Here is a 24,439-nt window from a genome sequence, read left to right as displayed (position 1 = left end):
CAATTTTCACTTCAAACCATGTTGCTCTTTATTTTTTGCTTTCTTGTACAGTTCTGCACATCAGTTATCTGTAATTGCCATCCTCCAGATTGCAAATACAGCCTGTTTATTTCTCAGATCCAAAACAGGAGCACAAGAATAAAGGTTGCTTAAGACAAACGTAACTGTAGTTCACAAGAACAATCCCCTTAGATCCAAATCTAGCGAAGTTTGTAAGCATATCTTTAATTTAAAACATAACGGTATTTCTATTGCCTTTGAAAGAATACATTTTATGTTAAGGCTTTCATAGCAATTCTTATACTTAAATTATGCACAGGCCAGAGAACCTCAGTAGGTACGGGTCTGACCACCTTGCAAGCTGAACAGACCTACAGCACTAAATGTAACCCTCTTTGTCTTTCAGAAGCTAAATTCTCTAATTGTCTTCACACTGTAGTGTATTTCTTAGACTCCAACTTTGATTTAAGATTTAAAATGGATAATATAAATATGACATATATATTAAGTGAAATTTCGGATATATGGTTTTCTGACTTCCAAAAACAGCTCCACTGGAAGTGGTTCATTCTCTGAAAATTGCCTATGACAAGTCAGAATTTCACTGATAAGTCTCTCAAATACTACAGCTTCTGTTCAGAGGAATATCTAAAAACTCATCATGCCCAGACCTTGACAATGAACAAGAATTCAATTCAAACTGAAAAGACGCAGTGTTGGGAGAGGTTCTGACATTCAGAAAGGGTAGGAGGATAAAAAAGAGAGAAAAATGACAGACTCAGTCTGCACCATTACTAAAATTAGATCATCTCTTTTGTTCTCCTGAACCTTCTGCTCTATTTGCCAGGAATCATATTAGCAACAGAAACTGTGAGAATCTGTCCAACCTTATTAGAAAAGCTGGACACAAAGAAATTATGAAAATCCTTTTTAAATGTACTTGCACATACAAAAAAAAAAAGGCAGAGTTTTAGAATTCTGAAAGGTTAGATCAAAACCCATGTCAGAAAAACTGGACATCAAACTAATGAAGCTTAATTAACAGTATTGTATCCTGAGCACCAGCAAAGAACAGCACTTTACCATTTATGCATGTGCATGTATATATATATATATATATATATATAGTTTTACTACTTAGGACAGACCTGGACAGGCTTAAACACAGGCATGCTCACAACTTCTTCTCAAGAGCAACCAGTTCATCCAAAATATTCATTTACTGTCCAAGTACTGCCACCTGTAAGAGCTCTGCTCTTCGGAAGCATTTTGGTGGTTGGCTCGTGTTCCAGAACAGAGAATCTCTTCTCCACTGTCTTTCCCTAACCCCCAGCACCCCAACACAGGCCTGTCCCCTAACTGTGATTCTAGCAGTGACAAAAATCCATTCTTCGCTGCTAGCAAGGTGAAGCATGTGGATGGATGTTCTAGGCCTTTAACTGGTAGGCTAAAAATGCTTTCCTTTACATGAAGTGGGAGATTCACCAGCGGGCCTAATGGTCTGTACTGCTGTAAGAACAACTGATGATTGTGGTGTATACTGAGACACAACAGCTGCACTCCTAAATATTGTGGGAATTTCACATGAGAATCTTCACACTGAGATCTTCCCTCACCAGTCTGCTTTTTTGGAAAAAAAAAAAAAGAAAAAAAAAGCAAACATTCACAAGCAGCTGCTGGCCCTGCCAAGGGTGTCACTGCTGAGTGCATGGAGGCACCTTATGGACAGCCAGGAATCAGAGGCACGAAGCCAGTAGCTCAGACCAGCTCCTGGAGTGATGTTTCCTAATGGCTAACATTGGCAGCTATCTGCTTAGTGAGTGCTGACGTCCTCTAGAGACCTCCAGACACCTACTCCTCTCAAATGCTCCACTTAAACCTCTGCATTAATTTGGGGGGTCAAGAATCTGTTGCAAAGTTAGATGCCTGATGGAGGCGATCTGAACCCAGTCTTCAATAACTAGTGTGTGTGAATATGATCATTCTCAATTGGGTGAAGTGCTCAGGGACACAGCATTCGCTGGCTTACACGCAGATGATAAAAACTTTAATACTACTGCAACAGCTACAAATTGATCTGAAGCTCTAGCAGTATGAGGATGTGTGGAGCTGGAGTGGCATGTCTTGCACACAGTCTGTCTCCATTTGTAACCACAAAATCTACGTGGCCATGGACTGTGGTATAAATGACAACTGTGAAGTCTGTATGGCCACAGGACTGTTACACCCTGTCAGACTAAACATCCCATAGTCAATCCTGGGTTGTCACTTACGATTCAAATAGTACAGAAATTTGCAATTTGTAATTCTTTCTCTGTCCCCTTCTCCTCAGATCAGTGATAGATTCTCAAAACACAGCAATTGAAAGAGACTTCCAAGACAAGTGAGTCTTTCCCAAAACATAAAATATTTAACTAGATTGCTTCCATAATCAAGATGTTTTCAGCATTAACTGCAAGCAGGAAAACCTTGCTTTGTTAAACAAAAAGAATTCAGCTCACAGCTCTTGATTTTAGGAATATCATATACAAACTAAAAGCCAAGGGCATCTTCAGTCTCGCAGACTGTTTTATCCTTCACAGGCAGTAATACTGGAAGAAGACTAGCATTCTCAAAAAATCCAAACCACATTATGCACACAAAAAAAATTGATAAGAAATACTTTTATATTGATTTAATGTCACAATAAATAGCTATGTATCAACTTTGAAATTGCTTGAAGTATATATTTAGCATAAAGGAAGGGTACCTAAATTGAAGGTTATAATTCAGTTAATAAAACTCATTACATGGATGATTGTTGTGCTTGCACACTTAATAGTAGTTCAGAAATGTCATGAGAAGCCTTTGCCCCCTGGAAAACATAGGTGTCTTGCACATATAGGAACAGGGTACTTTTTTGTAAAGTAGATGGTTTTATTTTAAAGGGATAGTCACCCAGAAAGAAGCAAACTACCTAGTATGCCACATTTTTCTGCCAGCCTAAGGCCATATTGTCTAAAGGAATTACTTCCAAAGGAGCCACAGAAAAGTAGTTGTGGATAACATACATCCAGCGTACACAGCTTTCCAGAAAGCCACACCGCTGTACAAATGATGGGCCTGGTATGTATCGCAGAACAAAAAGACTGAGTAAATCTGAGGAATCAGATTTCATTCTGACATCTTTTTTGGGGGGGAAAGCCATCTTACAGATCTCAAAATAGCAAAAATTAACTTCAGGCATCAGGAGAAAGAGAATAAATAACTCCCATTATCTGGCTTGAAAGAAAGCTTTTTTTTTTTTTTTTTAACTTGCACTAATTCTCTTTAAAAGAATAATGCCCTACAATCTCCACCTTCCTTAATGGTTAGTAAACACAATAAAGCATCTGTTTCTAGTGTTATTATCCATATATATATATAGATGCATTCAAATCCAAAAATCACTTTTTCAATTTATCTTTAAAGAGTAGAAAGGTCAGTAAGAAAAATATTTACTACTGCATTCATCATTCTAAAGAAAGTAAACATAAAAGGTATGGAAATACACACAATGATTACTTGGAGGTTCAGGGTTAATAGCCCTTTCACAAACTAAAAAGAAGCAAGCCAAAAAACAAGTTATAAGTCTGCAAATAGTTTATGTACATCCTAACTTAAGCAGATGAAGACTCCTATTAGTTCCAGTAGGACTATTCACATGCTTGCAGTTATATATTCTATGATAATCTGGAAGAGGCAGCCAGAGGTTGGCAGAATTTACTTTGAAAACTTTTCTGTTTAGTAAGTTTTATTTTATATGACCAGGAAAACTTTTAGAACTTTCAGAGAAATAAATTGGCACGCTCCCCTTTCCATTAAAAAGCTTAAAGTTTGCACTGACTTACATTCTTTTTTATTTATTTTTTGAGTATAAGAGAAATTCTAGGAAATAAGGGCAGGCAAGAACCCTTCTCTGAGCTTTGAAACACAAACTGCAGAGCTTGTGAAGAAATAAAGCTAATGTCTGCTTTCCCCTGCAATTCTTATTTAAGATTTATATATTCCAGAACAGAATCATCACCTTTGTAAAACTGTAGTTGATTTGGAAAATGAGGACTGGATGAAACTCATCAGCCAAAAAGTAAATATCTTCTACAGACCTTAGTGAATTGTACAGAGAAGCTATTTACCTTACATTTAGTTTTAATCAGATTGCCAGAGATACATTTCAAGGTCAGAGGGAATAAATCTTAAGTCAGGGAACCTGGAGAACACACACAGCTTGAGATATGTGCATTTATTTTCCAGCAGGCTGGACACTTATTATTATTTATACCATTGAACTTCATTTAAAAGAAACTCAGTAAATGTTAATCAGCATTTTGTTTTGGTAGTGTTCCCAAGGTTTTACATTGGATACCCCAATCTGTCTTTTTATTGTCTCTGAATAACAAAGTTTAACAAGCTTACAAAAAGGTTATAATGCTTCTAATTCAAATTCAATTTATAACAGAAATCCTCCTGGCCTATCTGAAATTTTAAGCATATGCCAGTGTGTTAAATTTTATTAGGGATTTAGATTAAAATGGATGTAGTTGTTTCTAAGAATTTATATAGTGTTTGTCATAACATGGATATTAAAGTAGACTTATGCATGTCCTATTGAATAGTTACACATTTTAGTATTATTAGATATAAATTATATCGTGCTCACGCCATTAAATATTCTCAATGTTTAATATGTGAAATTTGACATATTAAGTAGTATTGCATTAAGGATTTAAATTAGGAAAAGTATTTTTAAAAGTATATAAAAGTATTTAAAGTATAGAATTAAATTTCAACTTGCCAGTGAATGCTAACATTTATTTAACCTAAAAGAAAACTGAGAATGCACCTTTCAATACCTGAGGCTAGAACCAGTATTTTCATCTTGATTTAGTTTGATTTACATAAACTGATTTACATAAACCATTAACGTGACTGATGTCCACATGCAGAAAACTATTTTAATATGATTCCAGAATGCTGTAGATTATTCGTGCTAAATATTTTAATTTACTATTAGGATGTTGTATATTGAATATTCATGTAAAAAATGTAAGAATTAAGGAAACAGACAAGTCTGATCAGTTTTTCATTTTTGTTATTATCGGAAGATTAGAAGTAACTAAATACGTGATTAAAAAACAGCCTCAGAAATTTTTACGGCAGCTCTCAGCGGGACAGAAAGAAACCTGAGGAAACCTGAGGCAATGAATTCATCAGAGGAAGGGGGACAATACTCCGAGAGCAGCACTACAGGATTTGGGACAGCAGCAGTGGCCATCCCCTGGCACAGCTCTTGTGTGGGCTGAGGGATTCTCTTCACATTTAATTTTGGGGCTCCGCTAGAAGGCCACGGGTCCCTCACGCCTGATTTTACAACGGGAAGACGACAGCAACGTGCGGAAGGCACACCCAGCGTCTCTGAGGGAAGCGGTAGCGCTGAGCACCGGCCTGCCCCGGGGCCAGACGCTCCGCAGCGGGGTCGGGAAGGCGGCCAGCCCCTCGCCACCGCCTCGCAGCCCGTGTGCCAGCCGCCCCGAGGAGCCGCCCGGGGCAGCCCCCGCTCAGGCCGGGGCCATTTCCCCCGGGCAGCCCGGCCGCCCCGCGCGGCCTCGTCCCTCAGGCGGAGACAAAATGGCGGCAGGGGCTGAGGGGAGGGGGCGCCGCCGCCGCCGTGAGGCCGGGCCTCAGCGTTGCCGATAGCCGCCGCCTCCTCCTCCCTCATCTCCTCCTCCTCCTCCTTCCCCGCCGTCCTCAGCGGCAGCAGCACCCGGGTGGAGGGGCCCCGCCGGCGGGGAGGAGCGTCCGGCCGCGGCCTGTGTCGTTCGCGCTCCCTCAGGAAAGCCGTGGGGCCGGAGTGTGTGTGTGTGGGGGGAGCGCTCCACCGTCCTTCCTCCTCCTCCTCCCGCCGCAGGCTCAGCCCCGTTCCCCCTTCTCCCCACCGCCCCGCAAATCCCCTGAGCTGCTCCGAGCCCGGGCCAGAGGTAGGTGCCCGCCTCACAGAGGCTCTTCATCACGGCTGCCTCTCGCCGGCCCCGGCTGCTGAGGTGCAGACACCTGCCCCCCGGGGGTGAAGAGGGGGTGCGGCCATGCCGGGGGGTGCAGCAGCGGCCGGGCCCTTCCCTGGAGCAGGCGGAGAGGGGCGAGCCGGGGCCTGGCTCCGCCAGACCGGCATTGCCCCCCCTCTGTGTTTGCCCCCAGGTAGCCGCCCCCCGTCCTCTCCGTAGTTAAAAAGCAGCAGAGGGGTGTTTGTTGGCAGCCTGGCAGGTCGCTGGATTTCTTTGCCCTGCAGAAATGCTGAGGGAGAGGTCGCTGGGCAGCAAGTGTGGTTAACCTGCCGGGGGGCCTGCCTCGTCAGGTGCAGAGGTGCGTGGGGCTGGAGGTGGGCCTGGAGGCGGGCCAGGGGTTACCTCACCACCTGGGGACGTGTTCCCCATGAGAGGAGCCCGGCAGCCAAAAAGGCTGTGTCTTCAGCCGGGGGTCTGGTGTCAGCACCGCTGGGGAGAGGTTCCCAACCATCTCCGTGGGTGGGAAGCCGGTCTGGCATAGAGCTGCATCTTTAACCATGAAATGGGTGGAAATGTGGGCATTTTAGCATGTAGGTTTGCACAGGTGCATCTGGATTTGCCCAGGCAGGGGCTGTCTGCAGCTTCCCCTGCACCTCCCATGCTTGCGTTTGTCCGTGGTGTGCTAGCAGGTGGCTTATAACCCTTACTTAGTCTCGTGTGAAAAGAAGACCACCTAGGTAAGTAGTTTTAAGCCTTACCCACTTCAGCGGCTTAGATGACTGAGAGCTGTACACATGTTCTCTTGTAATCTGCTTGAAATAAAACCAAACCGCACTGATCTGTCATCAGTGTATATGAAGGATGATGTTTACCTAGAAAAAAATTCACGCCTTCATGTGAATTGCTGCCTGAACTTATGCAAGATTTGCGTTGTCTCACTTTCTTTTATGCAATGTGGACATAGGGAGGATATTGCAGGGTTAACACGTTAAATGGTTTTATGGTGTTAAAGGCCTTTTATCATCCGTGTTACGATAGTATCTAAGTCACTTAGATCCCTGCCGGTGATGACAAACTGTTGTCGTGCAGACTGTTTGGGTAACCAGGCAAGTTGTCACAGTTGGGCCAGGCCCGTATGTTAGGAATGTATATTGAAGCCAGGTCCTGTAAACACTTACTAATGTGTGGAGTCCTGTTGCTAGGGCTTTGCACAGAAATAACGAGACATGCACGAGTGCCTCTTTGAAGCCCTAACGCGTTACCTGACTATTTGGAAGCCAGGAGGATAGCTGACAGTATCATTTCCATATTTCTTGAGCTTAAGTCTTGGTCGTTTATAAATAAACTCACTTCTTTTTATGGCTCTTCTTACGTTTTGGAGTGCAGCCAAGTAGAACTATATTGTTTATGTGCATAGATTTTGTCTCGCACAAAGATGTCTATTGTTTACACAGAAACTGTGAGAGGAATGTTTTGTTAACATTTTGTTAGCAATATAAACTGACAAACACAAATGCAAGCTAAAACGTGAAACAAAAATAGACCTTTTTAGAGAGAGCAGAAAATCACAGCTGCCAGACAACTGTTTTTAAGGGAAACCTATGCACCTTTTGGTTCTACATTTCTTTTAAACTCATCTCGCCTTTACATACATATAAATCTACTGTGTTTAACTTTCAGAGCAACTTTGTTTCATGCATATGTAGCTCTTTAAGCAGTGTTTCTTTTTATAGACAAGATTGTCTGAATTATATATTTTTTTAATTACATTTTAAAATTGTTTTTAATTGGGTGTGTCCTTGTTACATATTCAAATTCTTGAATTGGCTGTGATGAATTCCCCTTTTCATTGTCAACATGTGTCTTTTCCATTATGACTGACTCCTGCCTTCTCCTTCGCTTAAGAACAAAAAAACCTTACAATGGCTTGAAATAGTAAAACCAAAAAAATCTTTATGGTTTCAGTATTTCATGTTCTATGTTTACAGACTCCATGTTGGAATTTTTACAATTAAAAAGAAATCCAGAGTGTTCATGGAGAGTAGTTAACAAGCCTGCGGGGACCTGCTTTTCATTGCGGTGTGTGTTGACTTGGTGTACCCTGAAAGCAGATTTCCATTTGTGATGATGCCTATCAATGGCCTTTAAGATATCTCATTGGCGCTGTTTCTAGCTTAGACCTGTGATAACCAGTATCTGCCTGCAGTCAAATCATTGGTATCTGTTTAAATGTGAGGAGTAAAATGTACTCAAAAGCACCTGAAAGCATTTGGTTTTGTAGAACGAAGAAATCATGGTGGCTGGGAACTCCATGGCAGTAAAGAGTTTATTTTTACTATATCTGTAGTGACAGCTAATTGGTGTTCATGAGATATACAGGTCCAGCAGAAGGAAGTCAGAATTTCAATACTTGCACAATAAAATTAAGCATCTCTTTTTTAAAGTAGTAATATTTATGAAATTCTTCTGCATTGCATTCTCTGTGATGTTTTTTCACCCTGTGTCTTACCTGGAGTATTCATACTTGTCATCCATGGGTTTTTGCTTTTGAGACCAGTAGCATAAAATTATATTTGAATACTGTAGTTACCTTCTTGCATTAATTATTTCTACATTGTCTGATGCCCTCTAAATGAGTATTCATACCTGATTTTTATTTGATGATTCACTGTAAAGGTTTACGTGCATGTTTTTTTTCCTTTTTTTCAGCTTTCTCCGTTGACATAAAGAAGATGTTGATGTGCCAATTCTGCTACAACTCACAAGTATTGTTTTGTTTGTTTTTTTTGTATATTTTAGGATACAGAAAGTGAACTGTTTGTTGTCTGTCTCATGTGGTGCTTTGCACACAGAGATCCTGTTCGGTGACTAGGCTATGCAGGGAGCACATTTTACACAGGCAGATAGGACAAGAGGGAATGATTTTAACCTGAAAGAGGGGAGGTTTAGAGTGGATGTTAGGTGGAAATTCTTTCCTCAGAGGGTGGTGAGGCCCTGGCACAGGGTGCCAGGAATTGTTCAAACCCAGGCTGGATGGGGCTTTGGGCAGCCTGGTGTAGTGGGAGGTGTCCCTGCCGTGGCACAGGGTTGGAACCAGATGGGCTTTAAGGTCCTTACCAACCCAAGCCATTCTGTGATGATTCTATGACACTAAAAAAGCTGATGGGTAAAAATGATTTTTATTTTTTTATTTTATTTTAAAATAGTCTTTTTACATCTTAGGTGTTTGCTTAGTAGTTGTATTCTGGTAGCAAATTCTATGGATGCTTTAAGATAATGTTTACTAACACTAACATGTTAAAATTCCGCTACAATCTGATAAATGAAAATAGGACAAAAAAAATCCCTGGTTAAGTTTTGCATTCCAGATTTGGTAATGTTCCCTTCTTTTTCTTTCTGTTCTTTTACAGGAAAAATGATATTCATCCAGCATTCCTGAGTAATAAGAATGGGTCCAGATGTACCTCTGCTGAATGATTACAAGCAGGAGTTCTTCTTGAAGCGCTTTCCACAGACTGTGCTGGGAGGTCCCCGGTTTAAATTAGGCTATTGTGCCCCTCCTTACATATATGTGAATCAGATTATTCTTTTCTTGATGCCATGGGTTTTGGGAGGAGTAGGAACACTTCTGTACCAGTTAGACGTTATGAAAGACTATTACACTGCAGCACTTTCAGGAGGACTGATGTTTGTTACTGCACTTATCCTTCAGATGGCAAATATATATGCAAAACAGAAAACAGTGACAGTAGAAAGAATGCAAATTCAGAATACACTAACAGATGAAGATGAGTTTGAATTTTCCAGCTGTGTAGGTTCAGAGACAGTAAAATTTATTATTCCTGGCAAGAAGTATATAATCAACACTGTATTTCATTCGTTTCTGGCAGGGGTATTGTGTGGGCTGGGAACTTGGTATCTGCTGCCAAACAGAATAACCTTGCTGTATAGCAACATTGGAGGAACTGTTACGATCTTTGTATTTGGATGGGTGACTGTATGTATAGCAGAGTATTCGCTAATCATAAACACAGCTACCGAAACAGCTACTTTCCAAGCACTGGATACTTACGAAATCACTGCTCTGATGAGACCTTTCTACATTTTTGTCTTCATTGCAGTGGATCTTGCACACAGGTAAAGCTAATGCAGCATTTTGCTAATTAAAGTAATGGTTATTGTGTATATCTTTTAATAAGAAAGATGAAATTTGAGGTTTCAATCAACTGTAGGAAGTCCAAAAGAAGCTAGAAGAGCATATAGCAGACAATGATGCGCTACATTGTGCATAAAAAGTTGTTCTTAAATTTTTTTAGTGTTTCATATAAATTCAGAAGCCCCCGAGAGAGCCCTCAAGACGCTTCTAAGTTAGGGACAGCTAAAAGTGTCTTCTACAGAGTTGATTTCGGTATTTTTGTACAAGAGCATTTGCGTCAACATCCTTTTAAAGAATATGTTCTCAAAAACATGTTCCTGATCTGGAACTGTAAACACTGCAAACTTCAGGAGTACCAGATTTATATCCAAATTTTGTCCTGCAATGTTTTCTAATTTAGTCTGTGCAAAGCCACTGCAGCAGGTTATAAATTACAGGCCAAAATAGCAGGAATTTGGCTTTTAATGAGTGGATAAGCAACTGTGAACGTTGCTGTGTGTTTGTTATGCGGATTCTGAACTTGGATTTTTAAATGCTTTAGTAATAAGGAAGAACTACATCATTGTGCAAATGGGAGACTGTTTTATATTTCCACTTTTCAGACGAATGCCTTAGCTGAAGCATTTGTAAAATCTCTTAAAGCAAGATTTTTTTTTTTACTTTATGCATTCTTTCTCCTTGTCAGGTGAAATTTATATCACATTGTCACATGTACATATTTTGTGGTTGGGGTACTTCAAATGCATTTAAAAAAGCATGTTTGATCTTACTAATTTTGCATTTGGAGATGTCTTTGCCAGTCATTTACCCTAGCTGCTTCTTCAGTTACAGTATAGTTACTACACACATGGTCTTGGACCCCAAATTCTTCTGTCTAAATTCAGGAGGAGAAAAACCTTTAAATTCCTGACCGAATTCTTTTGAGGCTTGCTTATTTATTTACTAAGAAGTAGAGAGAAGTCAAGTATCTTAGCAGTCCAACATTAAGTAAATGAGCTTGCTGATGAACTATGTATGGCTTAGGATGTATGCAGACTTCTAATATTGATTTTTATATTTTTTACAGAAAGATACAAAAGCTTTTATATACCAAAATACATTTTACATTCCTGAAGAGAGTAGATGCCTTGATGTGGAGGCAACATGCCAATTCTAGTGTTAACGCTTGCATCTTGGATCTTGGACTTGCATAAAAATTTTATGTAGTTTTGAGATGATACTTAACTTTTTTTTTGGTAAAATGGTTGAGGTTTTAGAGCTTCTAGACTTTTCTTTGTACAAGTATTTCTAAGTTTATAGTCACAATAGTATCAAAATAACTAGGATACTTAGAACATTTGGCTCATCTGTGTAATGTGAAAGCTTCCAAACTTTTTAATAAAAAAAAATTAGCCAGCGTTCCAGTGTTCTAGCTGATGTATTACTGCCCCAAGCATAAATTTATGTCCTCATGTTTCCTTTTAAAAAATAGCAGTTGAGGTTTTGTAGATTGAATGTGTAATGTTTATAATTCTGGATTTACTGTACTAGTTAAACAAAAAGCCTTCCTACACATCAGTTATGTTTTCCTTCACAGAAGTCAAATACATTTCTTCTTTCCAGGTTTGCTGTCAACGCACCCATTATAGAGCAGACAAACCAGATTTTGCACATCGTATTTCTTTTTCTGCCGTTCTTGTGGGCAATGGGAATTCTGCCCCCGCTTGACGCACTTTTTCTGTGGGGAATGGAACAACTGTTGGAGTTTGGACTAGGAGGTTCACCTATGTCAAGTAACACAAAGTAAATTTTGTTTATATAATGATAAAATATAGCAATATTGTTTATAACCTTTTTCTTTTCAAGCAAATCTTTTTTATTTTCTCCTTCACAGGTTATTAGTAATGTTTCTCATTTCTGCTGGAACAGCAATAGCATCGTATTTCATTCCCAGCACTCTCGGTGTGATCCTCTTCATGACTGGATTTGGGTTCATACTGAGTCTTAACCTAAGCGAGATTGGTTTTGCCTTCAAACACACCATGATCAGCCATTTAGCCTCCAGAAAATCTAAATATATGCGCAGTGGTCTTAGAATACAGTTTGGGTGGAGGGAGTTTATTTTTTATTTGACTGTATTGACACTCGCTCTCATAGAAGCTGGCCTGCTGCATCAATTTGCAGGCTTTTCATCATTTTCCAAAGCCAGTCCTCAGGCTATAGCAAGTTATATCCTGATTGTATTGCTTGTAATTATGTGGATTCTTAGAGAGATTCAGAGAGTGTACTTGTTTGGAACCTTCCGAAACCCCTTTTATCCAAAGGATATCAGGACTGTGACTGTGTTCATGGAGAAGCAAAGAAGGCTAATGAAAGTTGGTGTTGTCAGGAGGATTTTACTAACACTAGGTAGGAATACACACTATCTGTTGTTTGTTAGATGATGTTTTAGGGAGATTGAAACAACACTAGAATTACTGTATGTGCAAGACTGTGAATGAACTAAGAAAAAACAAGTAGCTGAAAATATTGGTTGATGTTTTGCTTGATTGTGCATTGAGGTAATTAATATTGGTTCAGAATATTTGAGAGTGATAACTGATTTTCTTAAGAGGTAAACGTAAGAAAATGAGCGTTTAAAAACTCCAACTCAGAAAGCAAGGCCTTTTAAAGAATTTTGTTTACAACATCAGTATGCACTTTTGAAAAAAAAAATCTCTTCTAGATTTTAACAAAGGTACTTGGTAAATAAAATCAATTGGGAGTCTTGAAGCTGACTGTACTTGTTAGTTAAAGGGAACAGTCCCCTTGCTGGTGGAGATTGGGACAAATTTGTTTACTTTGGTGGAACCAAAATTTGACCTAAATTCATTTAATTTTATTAAAAAAGTGTCATTTTGGGGAAGTGGATTAATGAGCACTATTCCGTGTTTATTTTTACTTGTTAATATGAGTATTCCCATTATCCTTAGGGAAACAAGCAAAGTAATAAGTAAAAACCAAGCATTGATATAAATGGTTGCAGTCTTGGGCCAGTAGTGCAAATACATTGTTTGATATCCTGGAAGTGTAACACAAAGAGGAGTTTGTAATAATGAAGGGAGGAGTTCTCTTTTTACACTAAGATTTCCATTCTGCAATAAGACTTTACCTCTGTAAATTTTAATTGTGTTTTAGAAAGGAAATCAGTTATTCTTCTGTTTCAATTACAGTGTCTCCATTTGCTATGATAGCATTCCTGTCACTAGACCGTTCGCTACAAAATCTTCATTCTGTGTCTGTTTGCATTGGATTCACAAGAATATTTAGGATGGTAATTCAAAATTTAATTACATTAGCCTAAGAAATTCTCTTCTACATGGTTTAAGTATTAAAATGACTTGGAAGAAATATTCCAGGTCAGGAAAGTAGAGAAAAGATAAACACATTTTTAAATGTATGTCTAACGTATCTCCATTTTAGGTATGGCAGAATACAGAAAATGCCCTGCTGGACATAGTGGTTGTGTCAGTGGCGCAAATGTTGGTGCTCAGTCCAGACCTCTGGTGGAACAGGAGCCTTGATACAGGAATCAGACTCTTGCTGGTAATTGTCATAATTATCATTGTCAGTGATAATCACGCTTCGTTTTCGTATAATTATTCTAGATAAGGCAGCTTTAGCAGTGCTGAATGTGTTCTGATACAGAGTATAAATAAGCACGTGCTTGTTGTACGTGTCTTGCAGGTTGGTGTCCTACGGGATCGACTGCTTCAGTTTGTCTCAAAGCTGCAGTTCGCCATAGCCATTCTTTTGACATCGTGGACAGAGAAAAAACAACGTCGCAAATCTACCGCCACCTTAATCACACTGAATGTGGTTTTCTTCCCCATCCTGCTGATCTTCGTTGCCTTCTCTGCCCTTCTTTCTTCTCCGCTGCTGCCACTCTTCACACTACCAGTATTTTTGATTGGGTTTCCTAGGCCTATCCGAAGCTGGCCAGGACCCGTGGGCGCTACAGCGTGTGTTTGCTCTGATACAGTGTACTACCAGCAGATGGTTCCAAGTCTGGCTGTTGCTCTGCAGTCTGCATTAGCAGCCGGTAGCCTAGGTAGGTGTGCTAGCAGCACTGTGATGGAATGTATATAAATATTTTGAGAAGTGTGATTTTGCTGGGGAATATGAGAATCAGCATCTGATTGAAACCACATTTCAAATGCGTAGGTTAAATCTGATATTCAGCGATTGTTCATTTGAACAAACCAGTGACGAAACAGCATCAATCCTAATCTTTCTGTACTGAACAAAAAAGGTGCTATGGATTTACCTTACCTAATTAGAGGCAAGTGTATTGAGGAGTTCTCTTAACAGTGAAGAGAAGGAGGTTTCAACCTGCTGTTGGAGTTTACATACGTGCTTTTCTTTTTTATCAGTTCTATTGTTCAAGGACCAGAAGGTGATTTTGTTAATTTGGATACATTAATTAGGTAGGATGGATATGGACTGGATGTTTGTAAAATACATGTTGCAGACTAACTAGCTGTAAACAGCTGAGACCAGAAACAGTTGATGAGACGATGTCATATCTCATGCAGGCAGTCAGGGTGAGGTTGTAACAACATTTCTGGTCTAAAAACCTGTGAAAGACATCACGATGGGTATTTCACAGATTTACATAAACAGAGGTGAAGAAATGCTGATTTTTTTTTCCCAGCTGGAGACAGGATAACTGTTAAAATAGCAAGCTCGTTTTCTAGAGAAACAGTCTTTGTGTAACATAAATAATCAAGAGCTCGTTGCTCTTTGACAAAAGATAAACATTTACATAAGCCTCTTAGAAAATGGCTTGCAACTGGAAAAGTTGGACTGATATTTAGAGTGGAAGTTAACCTTAATCACTCTTTCCTGAAGAATGTATGCAAGTGCTTTACAAGGAAATATTGCTGCAGTTTTAGAATACAGGTGGAGAATTATTAAAAAGAAAAACTAGTAAGCTTTTTTCTCTAAAGGGGAGAGAGATGCTTCACTGTTACTAGCGTATGTGTGTGAGTTTTTCTATTTCTCCGTTGCCATTATGACTGTGGTGACCTCAGATTAAATAATTTAAAACACCAGTCTTTATGGGAAAAATGTCCTCTCTTTAATGGGAAAATCTGTGAATGAACATCTTCAAGGAAGAAAAAATGTTGCGTTCTCCGATGAGTTAAAATTTGAAGACATACCACTTTGTGTGTCTCTATTTTAATTTAAAGTCATACTTTTTTCTATGTTAAGGAGTTTTAGTAGCTTTAACAGCTAGCAAGAAAAATATTAAAATCTTTGCAAAATGTTAGCAAGAAAATGTACTTCATTAGCTCACTGGGATAGAAAAGGTTACTTAAATTTTAACTAGGTATTAATGGTTGGTTTCACTAATTCCATTTTACAACATTCTAAAACTGAAATTCTCCCTGCAAGTGAGTGATCACTTGGATGTGAGAGAGAGCAGAAGCAAGTTGTAAACTGGCACTAAAGGTACCTTGTCGTGCTAAGAACAACACCATTGAATTGGAGGAGCTGACAGTAGGCTGTAACTTAAATAGATTATAACCACTAGTTGCTCGGAAGTTTGGCATTGCCTTTTTTACTGAAATAGGTAGAAGAGAAAAACAATGCTATGTTTTTTTGGACATAAGTCATCTAATTTTTACAGTGAGAGCTGGATTGTGGAATTTTTTAATACTAATCAATTTGAACTGTGACCTGATGTTCAGATCTTAATTTTCAAATTCCAGTTGTTCTTGTGTAGCTGCATTTTTAGTGATGTCAACCTTAAGAAAGTGTGATGGAATTTATTTATTTACTTATGGGGGTACTTCAGAAAGACCACAGGTGATTCCCACTGTATCTGTTGCTGGCGTTCAGTGTGTATGATACTGGCTCACATATCTTTAAAGAGAAGCCCTTAGAAATAGGTGTTCCTGAAAATGCAGGTCTTGATTTATCTGCTTCTATTTGTGTATCTGTAAAATGGGTACAACACCATGTCATTGGTAGTCTGACAGTTCTGCAGCACTCTGGATTTTGCATCCTGGGGGATATTTCTAATCCCTCCAGAATGCAGACAAATTAATTTAGGAAATGGTAGTGTAGGTACCAACTCCTGTTGAGTTAGATTTTTATTTCCCCCATGACAAGTAAGCTCTGTACTCCACAGTAAATAGGGCCATCAAGGTACCCATGTGCTAGCTGATGATTCTGAACTGTATTCAGCAGTCAGAAGAATTTTAGATCTCCAAGTGACCCCCATGGGAACTGTGCACTTGGAAATTCAGCCAAAGATGATATTTAATCATGAAAGTCATGTCCACAAGGGGAACTGAGGGTGGGGTTGCTTAACCCTGGTTGAGTATGAATACTGTAGTCCTGTGGTTCTGTAATGGTTCCACACTTTTCCATAGTGTTTTCAAAGATAGCACCACAATTTCAATATCTACCTTTGCAGCTAATTCTTTTAAGATTCTAGGGTACTAATTAGCCAGTTTTAATTAATTTTTATGTTGGATGTTTTGTGTACACAGTTGATTTCCTTAGCTGGCATGTGGAAAAGGCTTTCATTGATATAATGCTACAGTTATACCACAGTTTCTGGGTATTTTTTTTGTTGTTTTTTCTTGTCTAGGTCTCTCCCTACCTGGATCACATTACCTGTGCCGTTTTCAGGATAGATTGATGTGGATATTGGTGCTAGAAAAAGGCTTCACTTATTGTGGTGTTAACATTAAGGTAAGTGCATGCTGAGGATTAACTTACTGTATAAGTAACTTACTGGTTACTTATGCAATGTCATTAATTTACCTGATGTTACAGTCAATTTTTTAAGATAAGTGTTATTTCTATATTAACTGGTCTTACAGCTGACGTGCTTAGCAGTTGTGAAATTATTTATCATCTGTCTTGTAACATAACATTTTTAGTAAGCTAGTTAATACAGATCTGCATGAGGCAAAGTTGTTGGCTTTTTCGTAAGACTCTTATCTCTGTCTAACAGCGTAGTGAGTGCTTTGGGGTTATCATTATGTCTAGTTAGATTTGTAGGTAACTCACTTCTGGAAATACTGATAATGGAGCATGTCTTCATTTGTGGAGAAAAATGTTGCAAGAAAACAGAACTTGCTAGTATTTAAGCATAGGTACTGGTGAAGACTAAACCCAGATTGTTCTCGTTTGTGCTTTAGGGGCTAGAATTGCAGGAAACGTCCTGTCATGCTGCTGAAGCTCACAGAGTTGATGAGATTTTTGAAACAGCCTTCGAACACCAGGAGCACACAAAGATTCTTTCTCCTAACGACCATTTTGGACACATTTTGACTCCTTGTACTGTTCTACCTGTGAGACTGTATTCCGATGCCAGAAATGTATTATCTGGAATAATCGACTCCCATGAGAATTTGAAGCACCTGAAAGATGATTTCATTAAAGTGCTTGTATGGATGCTTGTCCAGTATTGTTACAAAAAATCAAAAACATGGGAGAGCCTGGGCAGTGTGGACAAGAACAGAAAAAGATCATTTCCAGAAAATCAGCACAGCAGTGCAGCAGAAACACCCAGGCCGCTGAGGGATGAAGATAGCTTTAGTGTTGATACAATTGAGGACTGGACTGATGATAGTGACATTTTTGATCTCGAACCCAGGGGCAAAATGAGAGACAGAAAAGAACCGGGACATTTGGGAATGACACCAAAAGTACATCTCTCTATTCCAGGATCTGTAGAAACACAGAGCCAAGATGTCCCACAGGAAATGTCACCAGAAGATAAGTTACACAGGGCTGTTGTCCTTGGGCTTCCTGCTGTAGACAAAGGAAAACAGGAAGAAATTGTACCTCAGGTTGAGTTTAGTTGCTCGTACTCAGAGCTGTTGAGCATCCCTGAGGAATGGCGAACAGCCCCGGTGCCTACTTCGAAAGTCAATGAAATGCGGCAGAGGTTTCCAGAAGAATGGTACCATTTCATTTTGAGTCAGCTGGACTTTTTTCATCTGACAGAAAAGCCTTCCAATTTACTTGAAGACCTCATGAAAGATAAAGCTTTGAAAGATTTGTACGTCCATGGTGTGTTGTCGTGTTGTTTTGGTCTGTTCGGACTGGATAACACTGTGCCAGCCCCGAGCCACGTGTTCAGAGCATACACCGGTGGCATCCCATGGTCTGTTGGTTTGGACTGGCTAACGGGCAAACCAGAGCTGTTCCAGCTTGCCCTGAAAGCATTCAGGTAAACAGACTCACAGATTTTAACAGTGAGACAGGAGTACTGGGCTTTGAAAGTATCAGTTTGCTAAGAGTAGTTTATTTTAAAACCATAACATTTAAAGATATTTGTAGCTTCTTTCTACATGAATATTGCCTGTAACCCTGAGCTGTGAAGCCTGTGATAGCCTTCCTTAGTCCCTTCCCCACTGCAGCTGCTTCCAATACTGGAAATCTGCCTTCTTAAGTGGGGAAAAACACAAAATCTAATTGAATTGTGATGGAGTTAAATGTTTGGCACTTTCCATTATCAGCAGAGGTAACAGTGAGGTGAAGGAAAGATGTTTCAGCTAATGTGTTTCATGTCTGGGTGAGCTAAAAGCTGCGCCTACTAACTCCTAGTTCCTCTGCTGACAAGCGATAACTTAGAAAGTTGGCACTGCTGAGAGGCCTTCTTCCTCCTGTCGTTTGCAGCAGTGCTTACTGTAGGTCTTTCCGTACCTTTCAGATACACTTTTAAACTGATGGTTGACAAAGCAAGCCTGGGGCCAGTTGAGAACTTCAAAGAACTAGTTAACTATCTGGAAGAATACGAAAATGATTGGTACATCGGGCTGGTATCGGATCTGGAGTGGCAGCAAGCAGTTCTTCAGGAAAAGCCATACCTTTTTTCACTGGGACACGATCCAAACATGGTAAGAAGAAAAATTACCGATTAGCAATGTCAAAGCTTGGTTTTCTTTTCCACTGCTTGTTTTTTCTCTCCCCATTATTGTGTTCCAAAACATGAAGCTGTGCAACCAAATTTGTGTTTGTACTAGATGGGAACTGACATCACCGTTGTTGGAAATAACAAGGCATTGTTCTTCAGATGCAGTAAAATTTGCTGATTGTGTTCCAAGATGGAAGAATTGAATCAGGGAGACCAGTTTATACAGCTTGCTACTTTAGAGGGCTGGTGTTCGTAGCATGTGAAGTCCCAAAGCGTCATGTAGGGCTTTGTAGCTAAAGCGTTGTCTTTTTTCAGCATGTACTGAACGTTTTGATCTGTTTGTTTTTGAAGGGAATTTACACTGGGCGAGTCCTCACTCTCCAGGAATTGTTAGTACAAGTGGGAAAACTTAACGATGAAGCTATCCGGGGTCAGTGGGCAAATCTGTCCTGGGAGCTGCTGTATGCTACGAACGATGATGAAGAACGCTACAGCATCCAGGCACACCCGGTTCTTCTGAGAAACCTTACTGTGCAAGCTGCAGACCCGCCTCTTGGCTACCCCGTTTATTCATCCGAGCTTCTGCATCTGCCTTTGTTCTAGGCTATCTGTAGCACTTTGTATTATTATTGTTTTGTATTTTCCACCTGCATGTTGGAAAACATGCTCATGCTACATTTATACGCTAGAAGTAAGAGTTTACTCTCGTAATGGCGTTGGGTGGCAGTGCCAAGCCAGCGTCCACAATTTGCACAGAAATGGTGCTAGCCAGAACCTTCAGCAGGCAGGACGTTGCGAGTGGTTTTCTTGCTGCTGGAACATTTGAGACACCATTGCCTGTGTGGCTGACGAGCCAGGAAATGCTGAAATTCTCTTCTCCGGGTTAGAGAAGAGCAGCATGATTCTGATCATTAACTATTTTTGGTGCATTCTGATTTTTTTTTTCTTTTTAATAGTTGGACAGGTGACTTGCACTGACAAGTTACAGCTCATTGTAGAACCGTCAACCACAGAGTTGGTAACCAAAGTGTATATATGACTATTTATATGAATTTTTTTATTCTGGTCGTTTTGTATTGGACTGAGTTCAGTTTTAGCGTTTGTTATAATAGATGACTTTAGGTGATCTTCGTTAGCTCTAGTAAGTTATCAGTTATGTGCTTTAGCAAGAAAGTTGGGAGGATTTTTACTAAAGTGCTTGTTCTGGGGTCAAAGACAATTTGTATAAAACAGTGTGCGGTCTGATGCACTGATAAACCCTGTGACCTACTGATGAACGTGAACATGTCTAATTAGGGGGGAGAAGGAATTTAAGTCCGAATGGATTAATTTTATTTCCTTCCTCCAGTATCCGTATCTATCTATCTATCTATCTATATATATATATATATATACAAGTTGTGTGTAACCTGTGTCCACACCACTAAGAAGTCTTCCACAAGTACAGTGAGAGCTTGATTGCGGGTGGAGGGGTGGGAGGAGAGGAACCCAGCCGTCTTTGATAGAATTCTTATTTTTTTTAACCTTTGCAGAGGTTAGAACAGAGTTTGGCAGTTGGTTTGTAGTACTACAGGTCTCCTTGAAAACAGGTTTGGGTCATCTCTCCAGCGATGTGTTTATCCTGGTCATTACCACCCGTCGTTAGCACGTGAGTGTACTTTCTCTGTAGATCGGTAGTTACAGTGTAGTTACTGCTGGTGTATGCTTAGCAGGATGTAAATAATTGTCTGTCTTTAACTAGGATCGATTTCAAAGAGATCTGCTCTGTAACCGTTTTGGTATTGGTTTATAAAACCCAGTACTGTTTAATTGGAGCATGTTTATTACTTCTACACCTCACCTTTAAGACCTTTTCCTATTGGATAAAATTTGTCACAGGACTGTGTACTACATGCTAAGCTGTTAACTGACTGTTTCCATTGGTGACCATAAGTTATTTTAAAGAAATATGCAAATCTTGTAATGGAATTCAGAAGTGGTAACGAAACAAACGTCAGACCCCAAGGTATAGCCCTCTAACAGTGCACACAAATTCACACAGAGTATTAGTGGAATCAGCTTTTAGAAAGTGATTGTTTGGTGTGCAGGAGCATAAATAGCCAAGTGCTGATAACCTAAAAAAAGCCTTGGTTGGCCATGAACTGTATCCGGAAATGCAGAATCGTGGAAACAGATCTGGAAGGGGCTTTTAGAGAGCTCGTGCTTCAGCTCACTGTCAAAAGGAACTATTCCTGGCAAATGTGTAATCCATCTTAAAACATCTCATACCAAGTATAGGATGAGCCTATCAAGTAGTTCACTAGTTATTTGCTGTTCTTGCAACAGTTGGAGAGGGATTGTTGTGTTTTTTTTTTCCCTAAAATGAATTTAAACCTCCCTGCCTTGTTGTACGCCTCCTACTGACTTGTCTTCTGTGTGGTTACAGAAGTTTTAGTTATTTTTTTTTTCATCAGCAGCGGTCTGTTATTTGATGGTTATAATTTCTGCCCTCATTTTTTGTCTCCTGTAAACCAAATAAACTAGTTGAGAACAGACTGAAGAGAGCTGTGATCATTTTCTCTTGCTGTCCTCCGGTTCTCTCCATCTGGTACCCAGCCTTTTAGAAAGCGGTGCTGGTAACTGGCCCTGGTATTCCAGCCGAGATCTCGATTGGTACCAGATGGAGGAATAGAATTACTTACATGCAGAATTCCTGTTTATGGAGAGGAATGTAGAGCTAGGCTCTAATGCATTGTAACATCCTGTCCCCTGCTATTGCAGGCAGCGTGTTCTGCAGCCCCTTATTCAGTAGCGCACTGAGCCAATTCACACATTCCAGGGTGTTTTGCAACAGTATGACCCTGACTCGTGTTATGATTTTCTAACCCTCTTCAGATTCATTTTGTTTTTGGCAGAACCACAAGTTACAGCCTCTTGTTCTGTACCAAATTTATGCAACTGCCTGCCTCTGTTAAGTGTGATATTTTGTGTGCTCGTTCCTCCAACTGTCCCGTTTGTTTTGGAGCATTTCTTCGACTTATCAAGAACTTACGGCACCTGCAAGCCTGGTGGTGTCTACAGCTCTCATAAGCATGCATGCTGTTACTCACAATACTGATGGCGTACTACTGGATGGAGTATCTGGTACTGAGCTTCTGAGAGGCCACCACACCATTTTCCTGCTGTACCGTTTTAACCAGGTGTGCATCAGCTTTGCTGACATTCTTCCCAAAACCTACTTGCTTTACAGATTGCGACGTTCATCATGCAAAGGTAAGCGTAAGACACCTTTACTCGGGCTTTGAAAAAGAATCTTTATTTAATGAGATCAGTTTTAAAGTAATTTTCTAACAAATGTCAGTGCTTACTGGTGGATTTTTACCCTTCTGATCCAAACGATTTTTTTCTAGCCTTCACAAAAAACATCAAGTCCTGGAGACTGCTTCAGTCCCATTCATGTTACCATAAAGCAACAGGAATCAGTTTAATGGAGTGAAATGAACCTTCTGTTCTTCCAGAACCGCATGAGGCAAGACACCTGTCATTTGATCAGTCATTTTTTTCTAGACAGTTTTTTCATCTTTGTTAAATGTCACGTGAAAAATGTCACATTTGACTTATGTGCTGCTATACTTGGTAAGTTTCAGTAATTTATAACTGGGTTGTTAGGGTTTTACGATTGCTGAACGATCTATCATGAAGTAGGATTTTTTTTTTTCTTTTACCTGTGCAGTTTGTGGCTAGAGGTGCATCCAAACATCACTGGGGCCTTTGTCAACAGCAGGGAGGTCACCAAGCTTGTAAACAGGCGACCACTACAGAGAGGTACTTTCAGCTAACGGTTGAACTGGATTTTAACTAGATGGCAGAAGTTTTAATAATAGTGGTCATCAGCTGGCCACCGCTGTTGTCCAGCACCAGGAACGTTGGGATTTGCCTCTGCTCTGTATGCGCTGGTTCATGCTTAGATCACCCACAGTGCAGGGCCTGCCCTAATTCCGGTCTGGCACTGTTGCTTGGCTCCAAGTAATCTCACATGAAAGTGGGGGGGTTCTCATTAGCAGCGTTCCCCTCGCGTAGCTACGGGCTGTTCTGCTACTGGCACTCTTTCCCTTCCTCTTCTCTTCACGATGCTCTATAGATTTAACATGTGCCAGGTTTAGTGCAAAGCTGAGCACTACCTACGACAGGTTGCAAGTATGTTGTCGTGCTCTGGTCCTTCCTCCCTGCTTCTCTACACTGCCCAATTCTCAGACTTCACCCAACAACCAGCACACTGAGGTTTGTGAACTCTGAAGTGGCCCTTAGAAATATTTGATCTTTAGGTTTCTAAACATTGTGATAAAAGTTCAGGAGCTTAGCGCCCCCCCCCCCCCCCCCCAAACGCATGATAACACCCATTTTGCTGTTAGACCAACTGTACAACAGCGTTGGGGCTGGTGGCAAAGATGAAAAATATCATCTTTTCCCAGACACTGCCTATACATCCTTGACCCTTTATCACAAGCTTCTACTTGGTTGTTTTTTTTTGCTCAAGGTCCATTAGGCATGAACATGAGGGAAATGGGATCCTGTGGGTAAGTGATTTGTAGCCTGCTCACCAAGTATTTGTTAGTATCGCAGCAGAAAAACAACAATACTTGGCCCCATCTCAATTTCTGTAAGCTTAAAATAATAAAAACCAGGTATGTTTAGAAACTGATTTTTATTTCACCAAGTGTGTATACAGCTTGATAGAGTTGTCAAGTTACATGACGACAATGGTACAACAGATTAAAAAAAAAGTTTTTGCTTGCAGTCAGGCAACGTGAAAAAGTTTCTCTCTGCATTAGCACAAGTAGAGCAGGAATTTGCCCGTTTCTCCTTACTTCAGCTTCCTCAAGTAAGAGGCATCAGCGTCCTGGAGTAAGAATAAGTTAAGTCAGTATTTCCCCTCCCTACCCTCTACTGCACTGAAGTCCTTCACCCAGTGTTATTTTGCTTGAACTAGCCTCTGACAGCGGGCAGTTACAAGGTGAAGGTAGGAAGCTGCACATGTTGTTCCATTTTCTGATTCTGGAGTACTTTAACATGGTACAACAACAGCACAGTAAGGAAAAGGCCAAGCAGCACTGCGAGAACAAAACACCACGCTGCACGTCTGTCTTCTGGGAGGTGAATGAGAGGGAAGAGACCTGACAGACAGTAGTGCTGCTTGACGTACTTTGGGGAGGTGCTCAGATTACACGCCCGATACAAAAACTAGACAGACCTAGGGGAGAGCCTGTCAACAGTCTTAATTTCAAACTGCATTAAATAATTAATGCCGTTGACTTACAGCTCAGCTCTGCATTAATGCTGAATTCTCAACTCGTGGCCTGTGTGGTAAAGATCAGAGGCAAGACC

At 40.3% G+C, this 24,439-nt stretch overlaps 3 protein-coding genes across 6 annotated transcripts in view; 2 read left to right on the top strand and 1 right to left on the bottom strand.

Moving 5' to 3' along the window:
* Positions 1-4,960: 4,960 nt before the first annotated feature.
* Positions 4,961-21,609, top strand: PCNX4 (pecanex 4). Of its 3 annotated transcripts, none has more exons than XM_080595651.1 (12): positions 4,961-5,996; positions 8,730-8,785; positions 9,431-10,157; positions 11,779-11,958; positions 12,050-12,564; positions 13,368-13,468; positions 13,618-13,740; positions 13,882-14,245; positions 16,796-16,899; positions 17,352-18,388; positions 18,872-19,058; positions 19,427-21,609. In XM_080595651.1, exons 3-12 carry the CDS (start codon positions 9,469-9,471, stop codon positions 19,676-19,678), a joined length of 3,552 nt encoding a protein of 1,183 aa, XP_080451777.1. In that variant the 5' UTR covers positions 4,961-5,996; positions 8,730-8,785; positions 9,431-9,468; the 3' UTR covers positions 19,679-21,609. The 3 variants fall into 3 exon arrangements, with proteins under 3 accessions (XP_080451777.1, XP_080451779.1, XP_080451778.1); XM_080595653.1 differs by having other exon boundaries at positions 4,963-5,996; positions 12,425-12,564; XM_080595652.1 differs by lacking the exon at positions 4,961-5,996 and adding an exon at positions 6,003-6,757.
* A 137-nt stretch (positions 21,610-21,746) lies between these two features.
* The window catches only part of LOC308196540 (uncharacterized protein), a 35,722-nt gene continuing 33,029 nt past the window's right edge, over positions 21,747-24,439 (top strand). The window contains exon 1 of the mRNA XM_080595668.1: positions 21,747-22,327. Coding sequence (XP_080451794.1) covers positions 22,147-22,327 — 181 coding nt within the window. The 5' untranslated portion in view covers positions 21,747-22,146. The remainder of the gene's footprint in view (positions 22,328-24,439) is intronic.
* DHRS7 (dehydrogenase/reductase 7) overlaps positions 23,741-24,439 on the bottom strand; it is a 23,810-nt gene continuing 23,111 nt past the window's right edge. For both annotated transcript variants that reach the window (XM_080595667.1, XM_080595666.1), the window contains one exon: positions 23,741-23,954. In XM_080595667.1, the coding sequence (XP_080451793.1) occupies positions 23,919-23,954 (36 nt within the window). In that variant the 3' untranslated portion in view covers positions 23,741-23,918. The remainder of the gene's footprint in view (positions 23,955-24,439) is intronic.

The sequence above is a fragment of the Anser brachyrhynchus genome (assembly GCF_964034855.1).
Source record: "Anser brachyrhynchus genome assembly, chromosome: 5".
Classification (NCBI taxonomy): domain Eukaryota; kingdom Metazoa; phylum Chordata; class Aves; order Anseriformes; family Anatidae; genus Anser; species Anser brachyrhynchus.
The sequence above is the reverse complement of the archived record's forward strand: the minus strand, read 5'-3'. Positions and strand labels throughout refer to the sequence as shown.